The sequence below is a fragment of the Erpetoichthys calabaricus genome, chromosome 13 (genome assembly GCF_900747795.2).
Source record: "Erpetoichthys calabaricus chromosome 13, fErpCal1.3, whole genome shotgun sequence".
Lineage (NCBI taxonomy): Eukaryota > Metazoa > Chordata > Cladistia > Polypteriformes > Polypteridae > Erpetoichthys > Erpetoichthys calabaricus.
The window spans coordinates 1,351,103-1,369,289 of record NC_041406.2 but is presented as its reverse complement, the minus strand read 5'-3'; the positions used below and the strand labels follow the sequence as shown (position 1 = coordinate 1,369,289).

Genomic DNA, 18,187 nt, shown 5'->3' with positions numbered 1-18,187 from the left:
GCTATCCACACAGGGAGAAACCAGGAAGCGAACCCACAATCTTCCACAGTCTCCTTACTGCAAAGCAGCAGCACTACCACCGCACCACCTGTGAGGATTGAGGCCATTCGAATTTGCCTTTCTACAAAAAGCTCCATTTTAGTAAAACTGCCATAATTGCATAAAATGATCAGGAGATGGTGCTGCTTTTAGTGAAGCCACATCAAGTTTTCAACATTGCAATTCTTCCAAGTTTGTCGCAACCTCAGTTTTTTTTTTTAAATTTCCAGAAGGTATCAGGTGATAAGTTTGACTAAGACAGAGATCAAGGTTTCAGACCCAGTGGTTCACGAGTTATCACATGGCAGACGGACAGCCCGTAGCAGATTTTATATATACAGATACAGAGACAGACAGACATAGATAGATGGACAGATAGAGAGATAGACAGACAGACAAGAAATAACAGCTTAAATGTAAATTTACATATCTGTTTTGAGTGTTGTCGCACATGGCTGGGGGGATGACCTGGCCGGGATGTCCAGGAGGACCAGAGGAGGGCTTATGCCTCCCACAGACCACGTGGGGGCAACTGCCCTGGTGCCTTTGGTGGCCCGTGGTCACCGCCAGTTGGTGCCCCAATGCCTTGGGAGCCCTGGACCTCAGGAAGTGCTGGGGGGAAGAGGTGCAGGGACAACCGGTGTGCTTCTAGGGATACAGCTGGCACTTCCACCACACGGGGACGTGTCAATGGAGGATTGCCGGGAAGCAGCTGGAGCACATCTGGATGTGTATAATAAAAAGGGCCGCCTCCCTCCATTCGATGGCTGGAGTCGGGTGGAAGAGGACGCAGTCTCTGGATGAGGCAAGGAGGCGGCCTGAAGAGAAGAAAGGCACTGTGTAAGGGCCTGGACTTTGGGGTGATTGCTGCTGCGGCACTGGGTTGTGTGTGTTTCCCACTTGTATATATTGCAAACAAACATGTTGTGGTGCTTAACATCATGTCTACCTGTCTGTGTCCGGCCTGTTCCCCACAGTGTTTACTGCATTTCAACTTTATGACAGCAAAAACGTCCTTTAAAGATCCCAATTAATTGAATGCATTTTTTGTATTGCATGCGCATATTCATTTTATTTGAAACAAAGAACAGCATGGTCAATTTGTAAAAATCTCTGATCACGTATTAGCAGTTAATAATAGGTCATAAATACCCACTCTCCACAATGGCGTCCACATACAGTACAGTGCATAAGGTACATATGGTACATGTTAAAAAAAATGCAATACAAATAATAAAATAGTTAATAAATAATAATATATAATAATAATAATATATAATATATAAAATCCAATGTTTGTCTGTGTGTCTGTCCACTTTTCACAAGAGAACTATTTAACAGACTTAAATCATTGTTTTTTTTTTTTTTAGAATTTGCTTGAACATTCCAGTTTTAGACCTACTGTATTTCTAACCTGCCTTTCTTAAGTAAAATCCTAGAGAAGGCCGTCATTATGTAGCTTAATGACCACCTGAATAAACCTGCTATTCTTGAGAAGTTTCAGTCAGGTTTCAGAACGAATCACAGCGCAGAAAGTGCACTCGTTAAAGTAGTAAATGACTTGTGGGTAAATGCAGACAGAGGCCGTTTAACTGTTCTCATCCTCTTAGATCTGAGTGCCGCATTTGATACCATTGATCATAATATTCTTAGAAATCACCTTAGTCAATGGGTGGGCCTCTCTGGCAGGGTCTTAAATTGGTTTGAATCCTACCTGGCAGGGAGAAAATTCTTTGTCAGTTGTGGTAACTACAACTCAAAGACCCCTGATATCCTATATGGTGTTCCACAAGGCTCTATTCTGGGTCTGCTGCTCTTCTCAATCTCCATGCTTCTGTTAGGTCAGATTATCTCAGGGCACAACGTGAGCCACCACAGCTATGCTGATGACACACAGCTGTATTTATCAATAGCACCTGATGACCCCTACTCTGTTGTTTCACCGACACAATGTCTTACTTGTGTTTCTGAATGGATGAATAGTAATTTTCTCAAACTAAATAAAGAGAAAACTGAAATTTTAGTGACTGGCAATAATGGATATAATGAGGTTATTAGAAATAAATTTGATGCATTAGGTTTAAAAGTCAAGACGGAGGTAAAGAATTTAGGTGTAACTGTTGGCTGTGACCTGAATTTTAAATCACATATTAATCAGATCACTAGGACAGCATTTTTTCACTTAAGAAATATAAGAAAAGTTAGACCTCTTATATCATTGAAAGATGCTGAGAAATTAGTTCATGCTTTGTTTTCAGTCGACTAGATTACTTTAACGCACTCCTCTCAGGACTACGCAAAAAAAAGACATAAATCGATTTGCAATGAATGCAGCTGCTAGAATCTTGACTAGGAAAAGAAAATCTGAGCACATTTCTCCAGTTTTGATGTCATTACACTGGTTACCTGTGTCATTCAGAATTGACTTTAAAATACTGCTCATGGTTTACAAAGCCTTCAATAATCTCGCTCCATCTTATATTTCGGAATGTCTGACACCTTACATTCCAAATCGTAACCTTAGATCATCAAATGAGTGTCTGCTTAGAATTCCAAGAGCTAAACTTAAAAGAAGTGGTGAGGCGGACGGCCTTCTGCTGTTATGTACCTCAAATCTGGAATAGCTTGCCAATAAAAATTCGCCAGGCTAATATGGTAGAGCACTTTAAAAAAAACTGCTGAAAACACATTACTTTAACATGGCCTTCTCATAACTTCATCTTAGTTTAATCCTGACGCTCTGTATACAGTATTCAATTAATTATTATTATTATTCATGGTGGCTCCAAAATCCGTACTAACCCCCACTTTCTCTTCTGTTCTTTTTTCTGGTTTTCTGTGGTGGCGACCTGCACCACCACCACCTGATCAAAGCACCATGATTTCCTTACATTGATGGACTAAAAGCCAAAAGTCCACGTGACCGTCATTATCAAGTCTTTCCATGAGAACCCTGAATACCATGAGGACTGACTGAGGTCATTGATGTTAGGTAGAATGCCTAGAGGGGGCTGGTCAGGTGGTCTTGTGGCCCCTGCACATTTTATTTTTTCTCCAGCCGTCTGGAGTTTCTTTTGTTTTTTTCTGTCCCCCCTGGCCATCGGACTTTACTTTTATTCTATGTTAATTAGCGTTCTCTTATTTTAATTCTTATTTTGTCTTTTTTTTTCTCTTTCTTCATCATGTAAAGTACTTTGAGCTGCATTATTTGTATGAAAATGTGCGAAAGAAATAAATGTTGTTGTTGTTGCCACTTCTCTTGTGGCACTAGTTTGCTTGCGGTACCGATTTGTGTGAATCTGAGAGAGAGAGACTGCAGGCCGAAGGCCCTCCTCACTCATGTGCCAGCCTCTGTTCAAGTCACTCTACCTCTCGCCACATGTTGGAGTGCACCTTGCCTCCACTTAGCTATTTGTTCAGCAGACATTATCACCTATAGATTGTTAAGGAGTAATGTTTGACATTTCTGAGAGAGAGATCAGAGCTGCGTGTGTTTTAGAGGGTAGCTGCTCATTGGCAGAGATGTCATGGCCATGTGCTTTTCTCTGCACAAGCACTCTGCTGGTTTTTTCTAACGAGGTGGAGTCTTCAACATGATGACGTTGGTGTCAGGATTGTTGGGCTCAACCCAATGGGCATAATCCCAAATCCAGGGGCATGTAGGCCCAAGAATGGGGGCGGAGACTGACAAATAAACTTAAATAAATGTCCCAAAAATATAACAAAAACTCCAAAAGATGAGGGATGATGATAAATCCTTGGCTTGTATAAAAAGCACAAACAAGGACCCTACATAACTAAAGGATTTATTAACAAAAACAACAAATAAAGACATAATAGAAAACAGAGCAGGAAAACTGCAAACAGGATTTGCCTAAAAGGTAATCCTCAACAAACAATCCAACCCCGATAAACCTGAAGAAAACTGCAGGAACCAGTAAATGCAAACACAGCACAGTTTATGTATGAAACTCCACTAAAACAGAATGATCCCCTGCTCCTGAGCCTTCTCAGCAGACCTCAACAGCCAGAGGGAGGCCTGAGATAGATAGATAGATAGATAGATACTTTATTAATCCATCCATCCATCCATTTTCTAACCCGCTGAATCCGAACACAGGGTCACGGGGGTCTGCTGGAGCCAATCCCAGCCAACACAGGGCACAAGGCAGGAAACAATCCTGGGCAGGGTGCCAACCCACCGCAGGACACACACACAAACACACCAAGCACACACTAGGGCCAATTTTAGAATTGCCAATCCACCTAACCTGCATGTCTTTGGACTGTGGGAGGAAACCCACACAGACACGGGGAGAACATGCAAACTCCATGCAGGTAGGACCCAGGAAGTGAACCCGGGTTTCCTAACTGCGAGGCAGCAGTGCTACCACTGCGCCACCCTACTTTATTAATCCCAAGGGGAAATTCACTTATTCCAGCAGCACCTTACTGATACAAAAAACAATATTAAATTAAAGATTGATAATAATGCAGGTAAAAACAGACAATAACTTTATATAATGTTAACGTTTACCCCCACGGGTGAAATTGAAGAGTCACATAGTGTGGTGGAGGAACGATCTCCTCAGTCTGTCAGTGGAGCAGGACGGTGACAGCAGTCTGTCGCTGAAGCTGCTCCTCTGTCTGGAGATGATCCTGTTCAGTGGATGCAGTGGATTCTCCATGATTGATAGGAGCCTGCTGAGCGCCCGTCGCTCTGCCATGGATGTCAAACTGTCCAGCTCTGTGCCTACAATACAGCCTGCCTTCCTCACCAGTTTGTCCAGGCGTGAGGCGTCTTTCTTCTTAATGCTGCCTCCCCAGCACACCACCGCGTAGAAGAGGGCGCTCGCCACAACCGTCTGATAGAACATCTGCAGCATCTTATTGCAGATGTTGAAGGATGCCAGCATTCTAAGGAAGTATAGTCGGCTCTGTCCTTTCTTACACAGAGCATCAGTATTGGCAGTCCAGTCTAATTTATCATCCAGCTGCACTCCCAGGTATTTATAGGTCTGCACCCTCTGCACTCAGTCACCTCTGATGATCACGGGGTCCATGAGGGGTCTGGGCCTCCTAAAATCCACCACCAGCTCCTTGGTTTTGCTGGTGTTCAGGTGTAGGTGGTTTGAGTCGCACCATTTAACAAAGTCATTGATTAGGTCCCTATACTCCTCCTCCTGCCCACTCCTGATGCAGCCCACGATAGCAGTGTCGTCAGCAAACTTTTGCATGTGGCAGGACTCCGAGTTGTGTTGGAAGTCCGATGTATATAGGCTGAACAGGATCGGAGAAAGTACAGTCCCTTGAGGCGCTCCTGTGCTGCTGACCACAATCTCAGACGTGCGGTTCCCAAGACGCACATACTGAGGTCTGTCTGTAAGATAGTCCACGATCCATGCCACCAGGTATGAATCTACTCCCATCTCTGTCAGCTTGTCCCTAAGGAGCAGAGGTTGGATGGTGTTGAAGGCGCTAGAGAAGTCTAGAAACATAATTCTTACAGCACCACTGCCTCTGTCCAAGTGAGAGAGGGATCGATGTAGCATATAGATGATGGCATCCTCCGCTCCCACCTTCTCCTGATATGCAAACTGCAGAGGGTCAAGGGCGTGTTGAACCTGTGGCCTCAGGTGGTGAAGCAGCAGCCTCTCCATGGTCTTCATCACATGTGATGTCAGAGCAACAGGCCGGAAGTCATTCAGCTCACTAGGACGTGATACCTTTGGGACTGGGGTGATGCAAGATGTTTTCCAAAGCCTCAGGACTCTCCCCTGTTCCAGGTTCAGGTTGAAGATGCACTGTAGAGGACCCCCCAGCTCCAATGCACAGACCTTCAGCAGTTGTGGCGATACTCCATCTGGACCCGCTGCTTTGCTGGCACGAAGTCTCCTCAGCTCTCTGCTCACTTGCGCTGTTGTAATTATGGGTGGGGATGTCTCTCCTATGCTGGTATCAGCAGAAGGATGTGTGGAGGGTGCAGTACTCCGAGGTGAGAGTGAGAGTGGGTTAGGGTGGTGGTTAGGTGTGGTGATGTCAGAGTGGCACCGCCTCCTGGGGCTCCACCCACAAAGAACAAGCACATTTCATGAGATACTAAACCATTACAGAATTACAAATAACAAAGACATGAAATAACTCAAAATTAACAAAACAAAAGCAATAAAACACACACCGTACATACATTCACACGGATACATAATGCCAATTGAGACACTCTGAAGTGAGGCATCTTTATAAACCAACATTTACACTCAAAACGACTAGAAGCTATAATGTGCCACCCGCCTGTCCTTAACCTGAAATCACATCTTTAGTGAGGTCTGCACAATAAATGATTTTCTGACAAACTCCCAGTTCTGTCTAAATGCTTATTTATTTATTTTTTTATATGTGTGTTTTCAGTACAATGTTGTTTATTTCCATGTCACCGTCAGAGCATTGAAAGTAATGATGAGGCCAGGAGTGCGCCGTCTACCACCTCGTCTAATCCATTAGCGAGTGTCGCCGTCGTCTCTCTTGCTCTCATTTCTTAGTTAAGAGGAAAGGTGCCACATCATTAGTGGCTGTCAGGGTCACAGCGGGCTCCTCTTCGTCTCAATTGGCGGGTAATTTCTGGAGCTTGTCAGGGGGCTGTTAAAATGCGGCTACTTGATTTGATTTCTTTTTTCCCCCCTAATTTGGGAATCTACTGTATGGGAGTTCTGGGAAATTGCAGTCTGGCAGCTCTCCTGCATATCAGTGAGTCATCTGCTAACGCTAACGTGTGCCTCACCGCTTGGTTAAATCAGCCCAAACCCAATACATGTTAGACAGCCCAAAGCACGAGAGCCTGATGCATGGGTGGCACCACAATGGTTTTATGAGTTGTGACCAAAGGGAGACACCTGTGAGCAGAGCACTGGACCCAGAATGAACAGTAGAGAAGACCACCCTCTAAGGATGGCAGCACCTACTGTATAAGACTTTGAGTTAGAGCGTGTGCCACACGGAACGGCTGCAGATGCTGATGTTGTCGACTTGAGGATGTAGGATTACACAACTACCAGTCGTAGGGGATGGCTGATTACATGACTGCCTCACAACTTCTCAGCGCAACACAAACTCCAAAGCACTGCAAACGTGTCGCATTTTCACAGCAGCACATCGTGTTGTCTGATCGTGCCAGTGGCTGTGGCTGTTTTTAATGCTTGTGAGGTATGGCGAGTTCAGCTACAGTCTCAGCCCTTTCTTTTCTATTTTTCCATTCTGTCATCATATAACAAAGATGAAGCATCAGACAGACAAGCCTCTCTTATGTCTGCGTAACCTAAAACCTCCTTTTAGTTCTTTTCTTACGACCACATTGTACCTGCAGCTGAAAGCTCATTGATCGTTAGCTCTCGCACACACAGGGCTCATCTCTAAGACTTCAGACAAAATCAAAACGCCATGGCAATGTTTCTGTGAGCTTCTGGAAATGTCACACTTGTCACGCATGAGCGCATGGGGAGCAATTTAAGGACCCGAAGCGCATCACGACAAGTCGAGCCAGGGGACAATGGCAGGGTACTAACCTCTCTCTCTCTTTCTCTGTAGAAAAGACAAAGCACCGCCGCCATAATCCTACCCGGACACCTAAGAGAACAACACTTCCGGGTCCCTTTCTCTCCTCTGGTCCCCCACTGAGGACGTCATCTACCCATCCACCACCACGCCTTCCCAGCATTCCACGTTCTTAATTTCCAGTCCGGCTCTTTAAAATGTCCGTCCACCCATCGCTTTGTCTGATGATTTCTTGCAATTATTTGACCTTTTGTTTACAGTATACGAGCTAAAGACCCCAAATCTTTATGAGCATTTTGTCTTTATTTCTACACACTGGTGGTCACTGACAGGTGCCTCAGCTCTGCAAGGACACGTAGATGAAGGCTAGGACTGAAAATCATTGGGTAAGTCTTGGAGTATGACGGTGTTTAAGCAAAATGGGTCAGTTACAGAGAAGTAAAGGGGAGGAGATCAAAAGAAGGAGCCACACAGGATACTACAAAAGGACCACCATGAGCCTTCCACTCAGCTAATTAGCCCGTCATTACACCTACTATGTCTCTTTTTCTAACGCTGGCCTCAACTTCCTCCTTTTCCACACTTCTCCGCGGGCCTAACAAATCAAATGGCAGGCACAAGCGAATCGACTCAGTAGAGCACAACACTAGTGGTGTACATGTGCTGTCAGCAGCCATTTTCATTTTGTGGGTGGATATTTAAAGCTCATGTGCAAATGCCGCAGTCTGATTCATGATGCTCATCATTCTCCTTCACTGGAAATTCTTATCGAGCTTCATCTGAATCATTACTTGTGAATAAGAGATCAGTCACTAATGCTTCTCTAATTCGGTAACCACATACTGACGCTATGTTTATATGAAAATGTATTAACTGTTGTTTGTACAATTGCTTATTAGAATTGTTTTATTAGAATACAAGAGTATCAGATTAGACAAATACACTTATGACAGAACAACTTAATAAAGGAAAACTGAAATAGCAAAACTATAAAGGGATCACCAATATCATTCAAGTCCACTCTTGTGATCCACCCTTGTTAATGTAACAAAATGAGTGCAGAAATAAGTGATATAAATAAATAAATTCCATTAATAGCTCTAAAGAGGACACGCTGGACTCCCAGGACCTGCTATGACTCCCACCGTCAGACCCCTATGTGACAGACAATGGGCTCCAGTGGGATTAACACTTTCTCTAGCAGTCATTTTTAATTTCATTTGATCTTTTTCCATTTAAAATTTACTTTATTAGTGTTATGGTTTATTTCCAGGCTTATGTGTATTTTCTGTATTCTTGCTGTTTTTGTTATCTTTGAATTATGAACTTTTATGTCATTGTAAGAGCCATTTTCCTTGTTCTATAAGATTCACCAATGTTTATTAGATGACAATTCATAAACTATGGAAGGTTCCTATAACCCCCGTGAATAGAATCGTTTTAGTATGTTCTTGCCATTTCTAATAGCTTGGAGTAAACATCACTGTTCAGTTAGTAGTGTCAGCCTTGCCTTGTATAAGCTGTGGAGGCATATGTTTTTTAACCGTGACCGCACGTTATCGTGCCTAGGCACTTGCCTATGTGCCAACCGGCTTAAGAGCCTTTAAGAAAATAAGAACCTTTAAGTAGGAAAGAAGAAATTAAGAAGCTTTAAGTATAAAAATACTAAAGTCTTTCAAGAAAAGCTAAGTTTATAGAAGATTAATTTTTTCCTTTTTTTTTTGCCTTTTATCCTACATGTGTAACTATTTTTTCTTTTATTCTTGTGTGGACTGTTTACTTTTACCTTTCACTAAATACCTTTAAAACGAACTCTTGGGACTCTGAGAATTCTTTTGACACGCGTCTTACCTGTGCCTGATGACACCTTATATATTTTAGCAGCTACAGTCATTTCTGTCACATTTGTTTATTATTAAGAAGTTATAAACTCAGACTCAATATGTATCTGTTCCTTATGTTCTGTGGATGGAGCACCACATGACGTCACACAAATAAAGACATAACAGAAAACAGAGCAGGAAAAGTGCAAACAGGATTTGCCTAAAAGGTAATCCCAAACAAACAAGTCCAACCCTGACAAACCTGAAGAAAACTGTAGGAACCAGTAAATACAAACACAGCACAGTTTATGTATGAAACTCCACTAAAACAGAATGATCCCCTGCTCCTGAGCCTTCTCAGCAGACCTCAATAGCCAGAGGGAGGCCTCAGGTGTGGTGATGTCAGAGTGGCACCGCCTCCTGGGGCTCCACCCACAAAGAACAAGCACATTTCATGAGATACTAAACCATTACAGATTTACAAATAACAAAGACATGAAATAAATAACTCAAAATTAACAAAACCAAAGCAAAAAAGCATACACCACACATACATTCACACGGATACATAATGCCAGTAGAGACACACTGAAGTGAGGCGTCACTTCCGCCCTCCACCTTTATATTCTGAGAGATGACACGCCTTCCCCCTCGGGTTGTCACTGAGAGTAGCCAGAGTCATTGTGTTATTTTTCTTGTTATTTCAGATTTATTGGATATTTTGCTCTTGTTATTAGCTTTGTCTTGGTATTGTATGTTAGGACTTGTTCATCTCACACCACCTTTTTGTGTATTTTTTTGCTCTTTCCTGATTTTTGTTAATAAATTTATGGAATGTTTCCACAAGCCAGAGTTTTGTAGATTATCTCTCCCCTGTAAACAATTTTGTGTTATCTTTTAAAACTTTCATTGCATTTTGAAATGATGTTTAAAAACTAATTGTAAAACTTCTAGCAGAGCGTCTGGCTAATTAAATACTGATTATAGGGTTTTGACACAAAGAGATTTCAAATCTTTGGTTTGTTTTTATCGTTTGCTTTTTCCAACTCACCAAAGTTTAAAATGTATTTCAATTTCACCACCACACCATTTTGTCTATCCCATTGCCATGATGAATCCTGTGGTTGCTGGGGGAGTGTTTAGAGAAACTGTGACCCTGACCTCATTAGGGCATGGGTATAAAGGTTGGCTCGGGCACCATGTTTTAATGTGTGAAGGTCTGTTGTTTTTTGATTTTTCATGGTTATGAAATACCTGGCTCTTGAATTTTTGCTGATATTTTCACACAAGGAATTTTTTGGTTTTCCTGCTTTCCAATCTCTTTCTCTCAGTTATGATTTCTGATTTTGTGATTACGTTCCTAGTTATTTTTAAAGATATTATTGTCATTTGTTTCCCACCTTGGCTTGCTTTTTGAATGTGTGTGTCGCCAGATCCTTACATTAAAAAATTAAACAATTACTGTATGTGAACTTTAAATGCCAGTTCCCCACTGGGGCCTGATTAGGCCGAAGCTTGCAGGTAGAAGTTGGGGGCTGGTTGCCCTGGGTAAGGCTATAGCTAGATAGGCCATAGGTGACCCTGGCATGTTTTTTCACAATATTGATGATATCACATACACTTTTTGCCACATCTGTGCCCTCATCTCACAACAATTAGGTTACAGTGTCAGTTGTATACACCATCTCTTGGAATGGAAAATGCAATACTTTTTATTAGAACTAAAGAAAAATGCTTTGGAATGAGCATGGTGAGAATGACACCTTTGTCTGAGTGTGTCAAATGTGATCTCATGGATATAGCGGACAGCACTTCTACTCTGTTGAACTCATTTCAATGAGACGAGATGTCTGCACTTTGACTGAAGTGTTAGCTCAGCAGCCTACAGTTCATCCTGAACCAGGCCATCTAGTTATTGCATATAAAACAGCAGGAAGAGTAACAGGAGGAGCACCAAATGCTGAACACCCTGTGGGGTCGAGTTCAGGGAGCTGGAAACCCTCGGCTAGATGAGGCCATGTTGCACTAGAGAAGCAAAGTGGAAATTGGCACAAACAATAGGACTCTGTGTTTTGAATCTTGAAGTTTACTTGAACCCTTGATATGCCGCTCTTGCTGGTCATCTTCAAAGAAAATGAAGATGTGCGTACTTCTGGAAGTTTGCTCCTCATGAGGGTCGTGTGGTAAGGACACGTGCAGCAAGTAATGGGTTGAAAATTGGGACCAAAAAAAAAAAAAAACACCCAGAAAATGCCAAAGCCGAGCTGACTACATCAGCAAAGCGGAAACATTGCTCTGACAGTTTGAGCCTGTGTTGGTTCAGTTGGTAATTAAATTTTAAAGATGTGCAGAAATTGATATTTAATTATAGCCTGTCCATATGAGGCAGCCGTTGAGAGCTTGGAGTAACAGGCTGAGTGAGTGTGTGGTGGGCATCAAATTCATCTTTATCAAGAAATACTGGGGTACCAAAAAAACACCCACGATAATTCAAGAGAAAACTCTCATTTTCATGCTACTGGGCAGCTCTTGCAACAGGGAGTGCAGCCCTCGAGTAGCACATGTTATTGAACAAGCAACTTGTAAGAATATCGAAAGAACACTAATGTCTTGGTAATACGCCACATGAAGGCCCTGTAAGAATCACGAGGATCAAACCTCTGACTTCACTTATACCCCTTATTATGAGTCATATTCTGTACATGGGACAATATGCCAACTACAAATACTTTATATATGCAGCTATTGAAAGATACCACCAGGCCAACCAACCCCCCCCACACCCCAAACTGTCTGAGTCAGGTGCCTACTATACAAATGATAATAGCACAGCCTCCTGCACAACCTGCCATTGTTTACACTGCCTCAAAGATGAGTGTTATACAAGATGAACTAATAAACAGATTGATAAGCACATGATGAGTATCGTTGGGGTTTGATCCATGCGGACTCCGATTTCATTACAGTATTTGCCGCCAGACAGACGTACCTGATAGCCTCGCATTCTCTGAAAATGTCCTATTGCGTCGCTGATTGTGTACACTCGCACATGACCCAGGTGAAGTTTCCCAGAAGGATACGGGAACATGGACAGCACATAAAATTTTGGACTGGATGCCTAGAGGGAAAAGAGAATGAAAAAAAATAAATGTCAACCAATTTCAAACCAACTCACTCAGTGCAGGATCATAGGGGTCTCAGTTTATTCCAGCACCAACCCAAAATATAAAACCCTAGACAGCAGGCCAGCTTATCACAGGGCACATATACCCATAATCGCTCAACTGACAGTTACCTATTATCCTGCACTTCAAAATGAAGCAAAGCCGCCTTTTCCAAAACACCATTATATGAAAAACAAATACAAAAAGGAAAGGCAGCACAGTAATGTAGTGGTCAGAGTTTAAATCCTGGATATAATCTGGAGAAACACCTCCTGTCATCACTTCGCTGTTACTATTGCTCCACACAGCCAAAATAACAGAGGGGTGAGGCCTCCAAACAAACCTCACCCCAAGGCAAGCCTGCCCAAGGAAAACAGCAGGCTTTAGCTAAGCCTGACTAGGCCTCAGAAAGGAGGCCAGACTTTTAAATTCAAAATAATAGCAGAAGAGTCACAAAAAGCCTTAAAGTGTGTCTCTAAAGAAGGGGAACTGTATAAACTCTGGCTGCAGCAAAGACAAGTCAACAAAAATGATGTTTATTAACAAAAAAAAAGGCAAATACACAAAAGGCGCTAATAAGCAACGCAGAAGTTGCCAAAGACAATCCAAGTAAAAAAACAATCTGAAAGAGCAAAAAAAAAAAAAAAAAACAATCTGAAAGAGCGTCGATAATCCAAAGCCACAAGAAGTCAAAAGCCGAATGAGAAATCACAAAAAGAGCACAACACTTACAATTTGTAAGGAACACCACAGAACACAATCTCACACACAGAAACCGAACAAACAAAAACTAAAATAAACTTGACGTAAAATACCCTAAGTTCTTGTCTATAAGCCGGACTCATGTATTAGCCGGAGACCAAAAATCATACGAATTTTTAAAATAAAATCGTATCATAGATAAGCCAGACTCATGGATAAGCCGAACGTACTATAACCTATAACTAATAGAAGGGAGGGAGGTCAGTGGTCTCACTCGCGCCCATTTAATTTCTTTAAGGGGGGAGAGAGTGTGAGATATTGCCGTCTCTCTCACTCCCCGCATGGCGCGGTTGGAGCGGCCGGAGCGCGTTCTTTCTGCTCTGGGCGTCGCCGAGTCAACACGAGCGCGTAGCGGTCATTTAAATTGTGATTTTATATGTAAGCATATTTAAATATATATCGCGGATTTCTGCGGACAATGGGTCTTTTAATTTCTGGTACATGCTTCCTCAGTTGGTTTGCCCAGTTGATTTCATACAAGGGACGCTATTGGCAGATGGCTGAGAAGCTACCCGGCTTACTGTTCTCTCTCTCTCTCTCTCTCTCTTGCGCTGACGTAGGGGGGTGTGAGCAGGGGGGCTGTGTGCAGCTGCTTCCTGAAAGAAATGCTGCACGGAGCTTCGCATACTTAAAAGCTCAAAGGGCACGTATTGATTTTTTTTATCTGTCTCTCTCTCTCTCTCTCTCTCTCTCTCTGCTCCTGACAGAGGGGGTGCGAGCTGCCGCCTTCAACAGCTTTGTACCGGCGGTGCTTCGCATACTTAAAAGCCAAAAAACCGTATTGATTTTTTTTTTGACTGCTTGCTTTGCACTCCTTTGAAAAGGAAGATATGTTTGCATTCTTTTAATTGTGAGATGGAACTGTCATCTCTGTCTTGTCATGGAGCACAGTTTAAACTTTTGAAAAAGAGACAAATGTTTGTTTGCAGTGTTTGAATAACGTTCCTGTCTCTCTACAACCTCCTGTGTTTCTGCGCAAATCTGTGACCCAAGCATGACAATATAAAAATAACCATATAAACATATGGTTTCTACTTCGCGGATATTCTTATTTCGCGGGTGGCTCTGGAACGCAACCCCCGCGATGGATGTATAAGCCGGACTTATGTATAAGCCGATATTCTATTTTTTCATTTTCACAACTTTTTTCCTTAGATAAGCCGCGGCTTATTGACAAGAACTTAGGGTACATGACTAGGCAAATAGCTAAGACACACAACAATATTGTAACAACAAACAAAAATCCACACAAATAATAGAAAACAATGAATGATCATGAAAAGAGCACAAAGACGACAACAATAAGAAGTACTTTAAACACAAGCTGGAGTAAGAACCTCTGCTTGCCCAGAACAGTTCCGTCTATCCACCTGTCTACCTGTAACGACTCAGCTCCCAGGGGAACTATTTTGTTGACATCTAGCACACTTACTCTTTATGGAAATTGTTCAGGAAAGTTCCATTTTTGTGGACATTTCTCAAATAGAGGGCACTGTAAAACATTTTGAAATTTCAAAGCTTCCAAATTGAAAAGCAAAGATAAATTATCAAACTCATCTGTCTTAAAACGAGACAAACATTCAGTTCAAATTATTTTAGTTTCAGAGATCACTTTAAATTGTGGATTTCCTTCATTTACTGGTTTGACAGCCACTTCTGATGTCAAAGCCGTGGAAGAACTGCAGAGTTGCACGTGCTGCTTGATATGCTGTCTGTAGGCACAGCTCGTGTGGCGTCACGTACCTCAGTAACAGCAGCTCACTTCTGCTGCTCCTCGACATCATAGTGGATGAGAGACCATTACGGTCAAAAAAATGCAATCAGTTTCATGTAACAGGAGACTCTGCTAAGCAGTAATAAGTATGAGAGACTGGCATTTAAATCTGTTTATTTTATGAGCATTATAAGTATGATGATAAAAAGTAAATGTCATTTATTTTAATTATAGCTTGTATAACTTTTTCCCCTTTATGTTTTCAGTATCATTGGGTGGAGGTGGAGTTTCTGAAACATACGAATCCATAACGAATACATACAGATATAGGAGAGGACAGTTAGGTAGTAGCAAATGATATTGGGAAGCCTGTACATGAAAGACTAATGGATTTATACACACGTATTCAAAATAGTTCTTTGTAAAGACTTTCAAGTACAGACGTGTTCTAAAGTGATCTTCTTGTTGTGCCTGTGCCATATCATCAATACTTGACAGCATGTTGAAGTTGAACCTGTGACACTTAACTTATGTAGAAATGAATGAAAGAGGAAATGAGCTTCCCAGTTGCGGCTCGTGACACTTTATGCTACACTGAATACATGTGAAGTTGGAATTTCTGCAGAATATAATAATTGACTGTTTCTCTGACACTAGAATTGTATTGGCAAAGCGCCACCGTTATGTTACAGAAATCAGTGCCAGATAGATAGATAGATAGATAGATAGATAGATAGATAGATAGATAGATAGATAGATAGATAGATAGATAGATAGATAGATAGATAGATAGATAGATAGATAGATAGATAGATAGATAATTAATCCCAAGGGGAAATTCACAAACCTAGGTGATAGGCAAACAACATCCAAATACACAACCCAGACATCAAAAATCAGGAGTGGTCTCCACTGGACTTTCTGATATACTAAAATATGGGGATGGATATTTGAAGAGTAAACAGCAAGAAAAGGATTATACTTTTATATTATGAACCATCGACAACAAATCATATCAAATTAATAATATATTGAACAATTATTATAAAAGTAAAGTTGAATAAATTGGACTCTGCAGCTGCATGAATAAAAGGTGGAGTACCAACTCTGGTTAACAGAAATAGCCCAAAACTTGACCGAAATTAACGTTTTGTACCTAATACCTGTGTAACAAAATGTGGTTGACCTAAGTGAAAGGGTACTCAAGTTATCGTGTTTACACACACACGCACAATTCCAAAGGTCTAAAACATCGGTATTCATCAAAATCTCGAAATGGAATTTTTGGAGCATTCCAATACTTTCCCTGTACTTTGTATACGAGAAAGACAGGGAGGTGTAAAACATCGAGATTCATCAAAGTCTTGACATTGAATTTCTGGACGATTCCAATACTTTCCCTATTCTTTGTATACAAGAAAGTAAAAAACAGATCAAGGATTCAGAATATCCAGAAATGACAAAAAGAACAGAAGAACCTCAAAAGAGCTCACCACACCATAAGCGCATTTTCAATGAACCACAAGGGGCTGCATTTCTTCCTTAGCCTCCAGAGTTTCTGAGGGCAGGTCTTTGACGGCAATGGGCAGGTGGCTCTGCCTTGTGTGGGGACCAAACACATGGCACAGAGAAAAAGATGCTTGATAAAGAAACTAAATAATCAAAAATCTTAACATAAACAATGAACATAAGCGCAAAAATCATTTGAACCCCAGCCAGGGGAGGAACTCTTTGAAGTAAGGTGTCCTTTCATTTCTGTTGCTTTTTGGTTTTATGTCATTTTTGTTAATGCTGTTATGTTTATTTATTTTTTGATATTTATGTATTGTGTATCTAAGTTCGTTTTCTTATGTTCTTTGTGTTTTGTGGGTGGACCCTCAAGAGGCAGGTAGACCCTGACATCACTGCTAAAGGACTGCAATCCCCTTTTATATTTCAGATTGGGAAGAAGGTCCCACAGAGTGTCCTTGTTTGTCGGAAGTGTATTCTCCAAGTACTGTTTTAGTTTCCTAGTTTTCTGGAATTTTGTGCTTTGTATCTGAGTTTTAGATTTTAATTTGGAATTGCTAGCCTTTATAGGCAACCCTTTTTGCTTCATTTTCACCCTTTTCCTGTTTTGCTTTATTGTTTGTGATTTTCATAATTTAAATAAATTCTTCTATAAAGATTCTTGGTTGGACTCGTCTCTCAAGCCATAGATTTGATGGTTGGCAATCTCTCTTGAAGGGCATTTTGTGTATTTGGAACATTTAAAGCAGATTTTGAACTTAATAAGATGGCTCTCAATTTTAAGCCTGCCTGTGGAGTTTGAAGTCAGGCTGCCTGGGTCAAGGCCTACATCGTGGCATACAAGTGAAGGTCCCACTCTGGTTTGTCAGTCTTTTTGGGGGCCTTTCAGCCCTTTTGTCCATGTTTGCATCTCCTCACAACAGCCACACTGATCTGCTATCTAACTGTGATGATTTCACAACACAAAATAGAAAAAAAGGGAGACCAGGCCTTATCTTAAGCACTTCTGTGTCGTCTTTGCTTTGTGCTTTACGGTCATTGTCTTGTTGGCAGGTGAACCATCCGCCCAGTCTGAAGTCCGGGGTCCTCTGCAGTAGTCTGTAATTGTGGTCGTCTCTGCATGTTGCTCAACTCACTAAGCTTTCCTTGAACCCTGTCTAGTATGCCAAACCCTACCACTGAAAAATAACCGCACACTATGATGCGGCCACCACCACGCTTCACTACTGGAATGTTATTGCACAGATGAAGAGCAGGGCCTGCTTTCTTTTAGATATAAAACTCATAATTGATGCCATAACATTTCAGTCTTGGTTTCTTCAGGCCAGAGAGTCTGGTTTCAGTCTTAGAGTCATTTAGGTGCCCTTTTTGCGAACTCAATGGGGCTTTTGCGTGTTTTCTGGCCATTCTGCCATAATGCCCAGATTGCTAACGTGTTACAGTGGTGGTTGTCTTTCTGAACATTTCTCTGAGGTTCTCTGAATATTTTAAATGTGCTATAAGTAAGGAGTTTGCATGTTCTCCCCGTGTCTGCGTGGGTTTCCTCCCACAGTCCAAAAACATGCAGGTTAGGTGCATTGGCGATCCTAAATTGTGTGCTTGGTGTGTGTGTGTGTGTGTGTGCCTTG

At 41.8% G+C, this 18,187-nt stretch overlaps 1 protein-coding gene across 1 annotated transcript in view; it reads right to left on the bottom strand.

Moving 5' to 3' along the window:
• Nucleotides 1-18,187, bottom strand: part of lars2 (leucyl-tRNA synthetase 2, mitochondrial) — a 173,181-nt gene that overhangs the window by 138,749 nt on the left and 16,245 nt on the right. Inside the window, exon 3 of the mRNA XM_028817869.2 lies at nucleotides 12,400-12,528. Coding sequence (XP_028673702.2) covers nucleotides 12,400-12,528 — 129 coding nt within the window. The remainder of the gene's footprint in view (nucleotides 1-12,399; nucleotides 12,529-18,187) is intronic.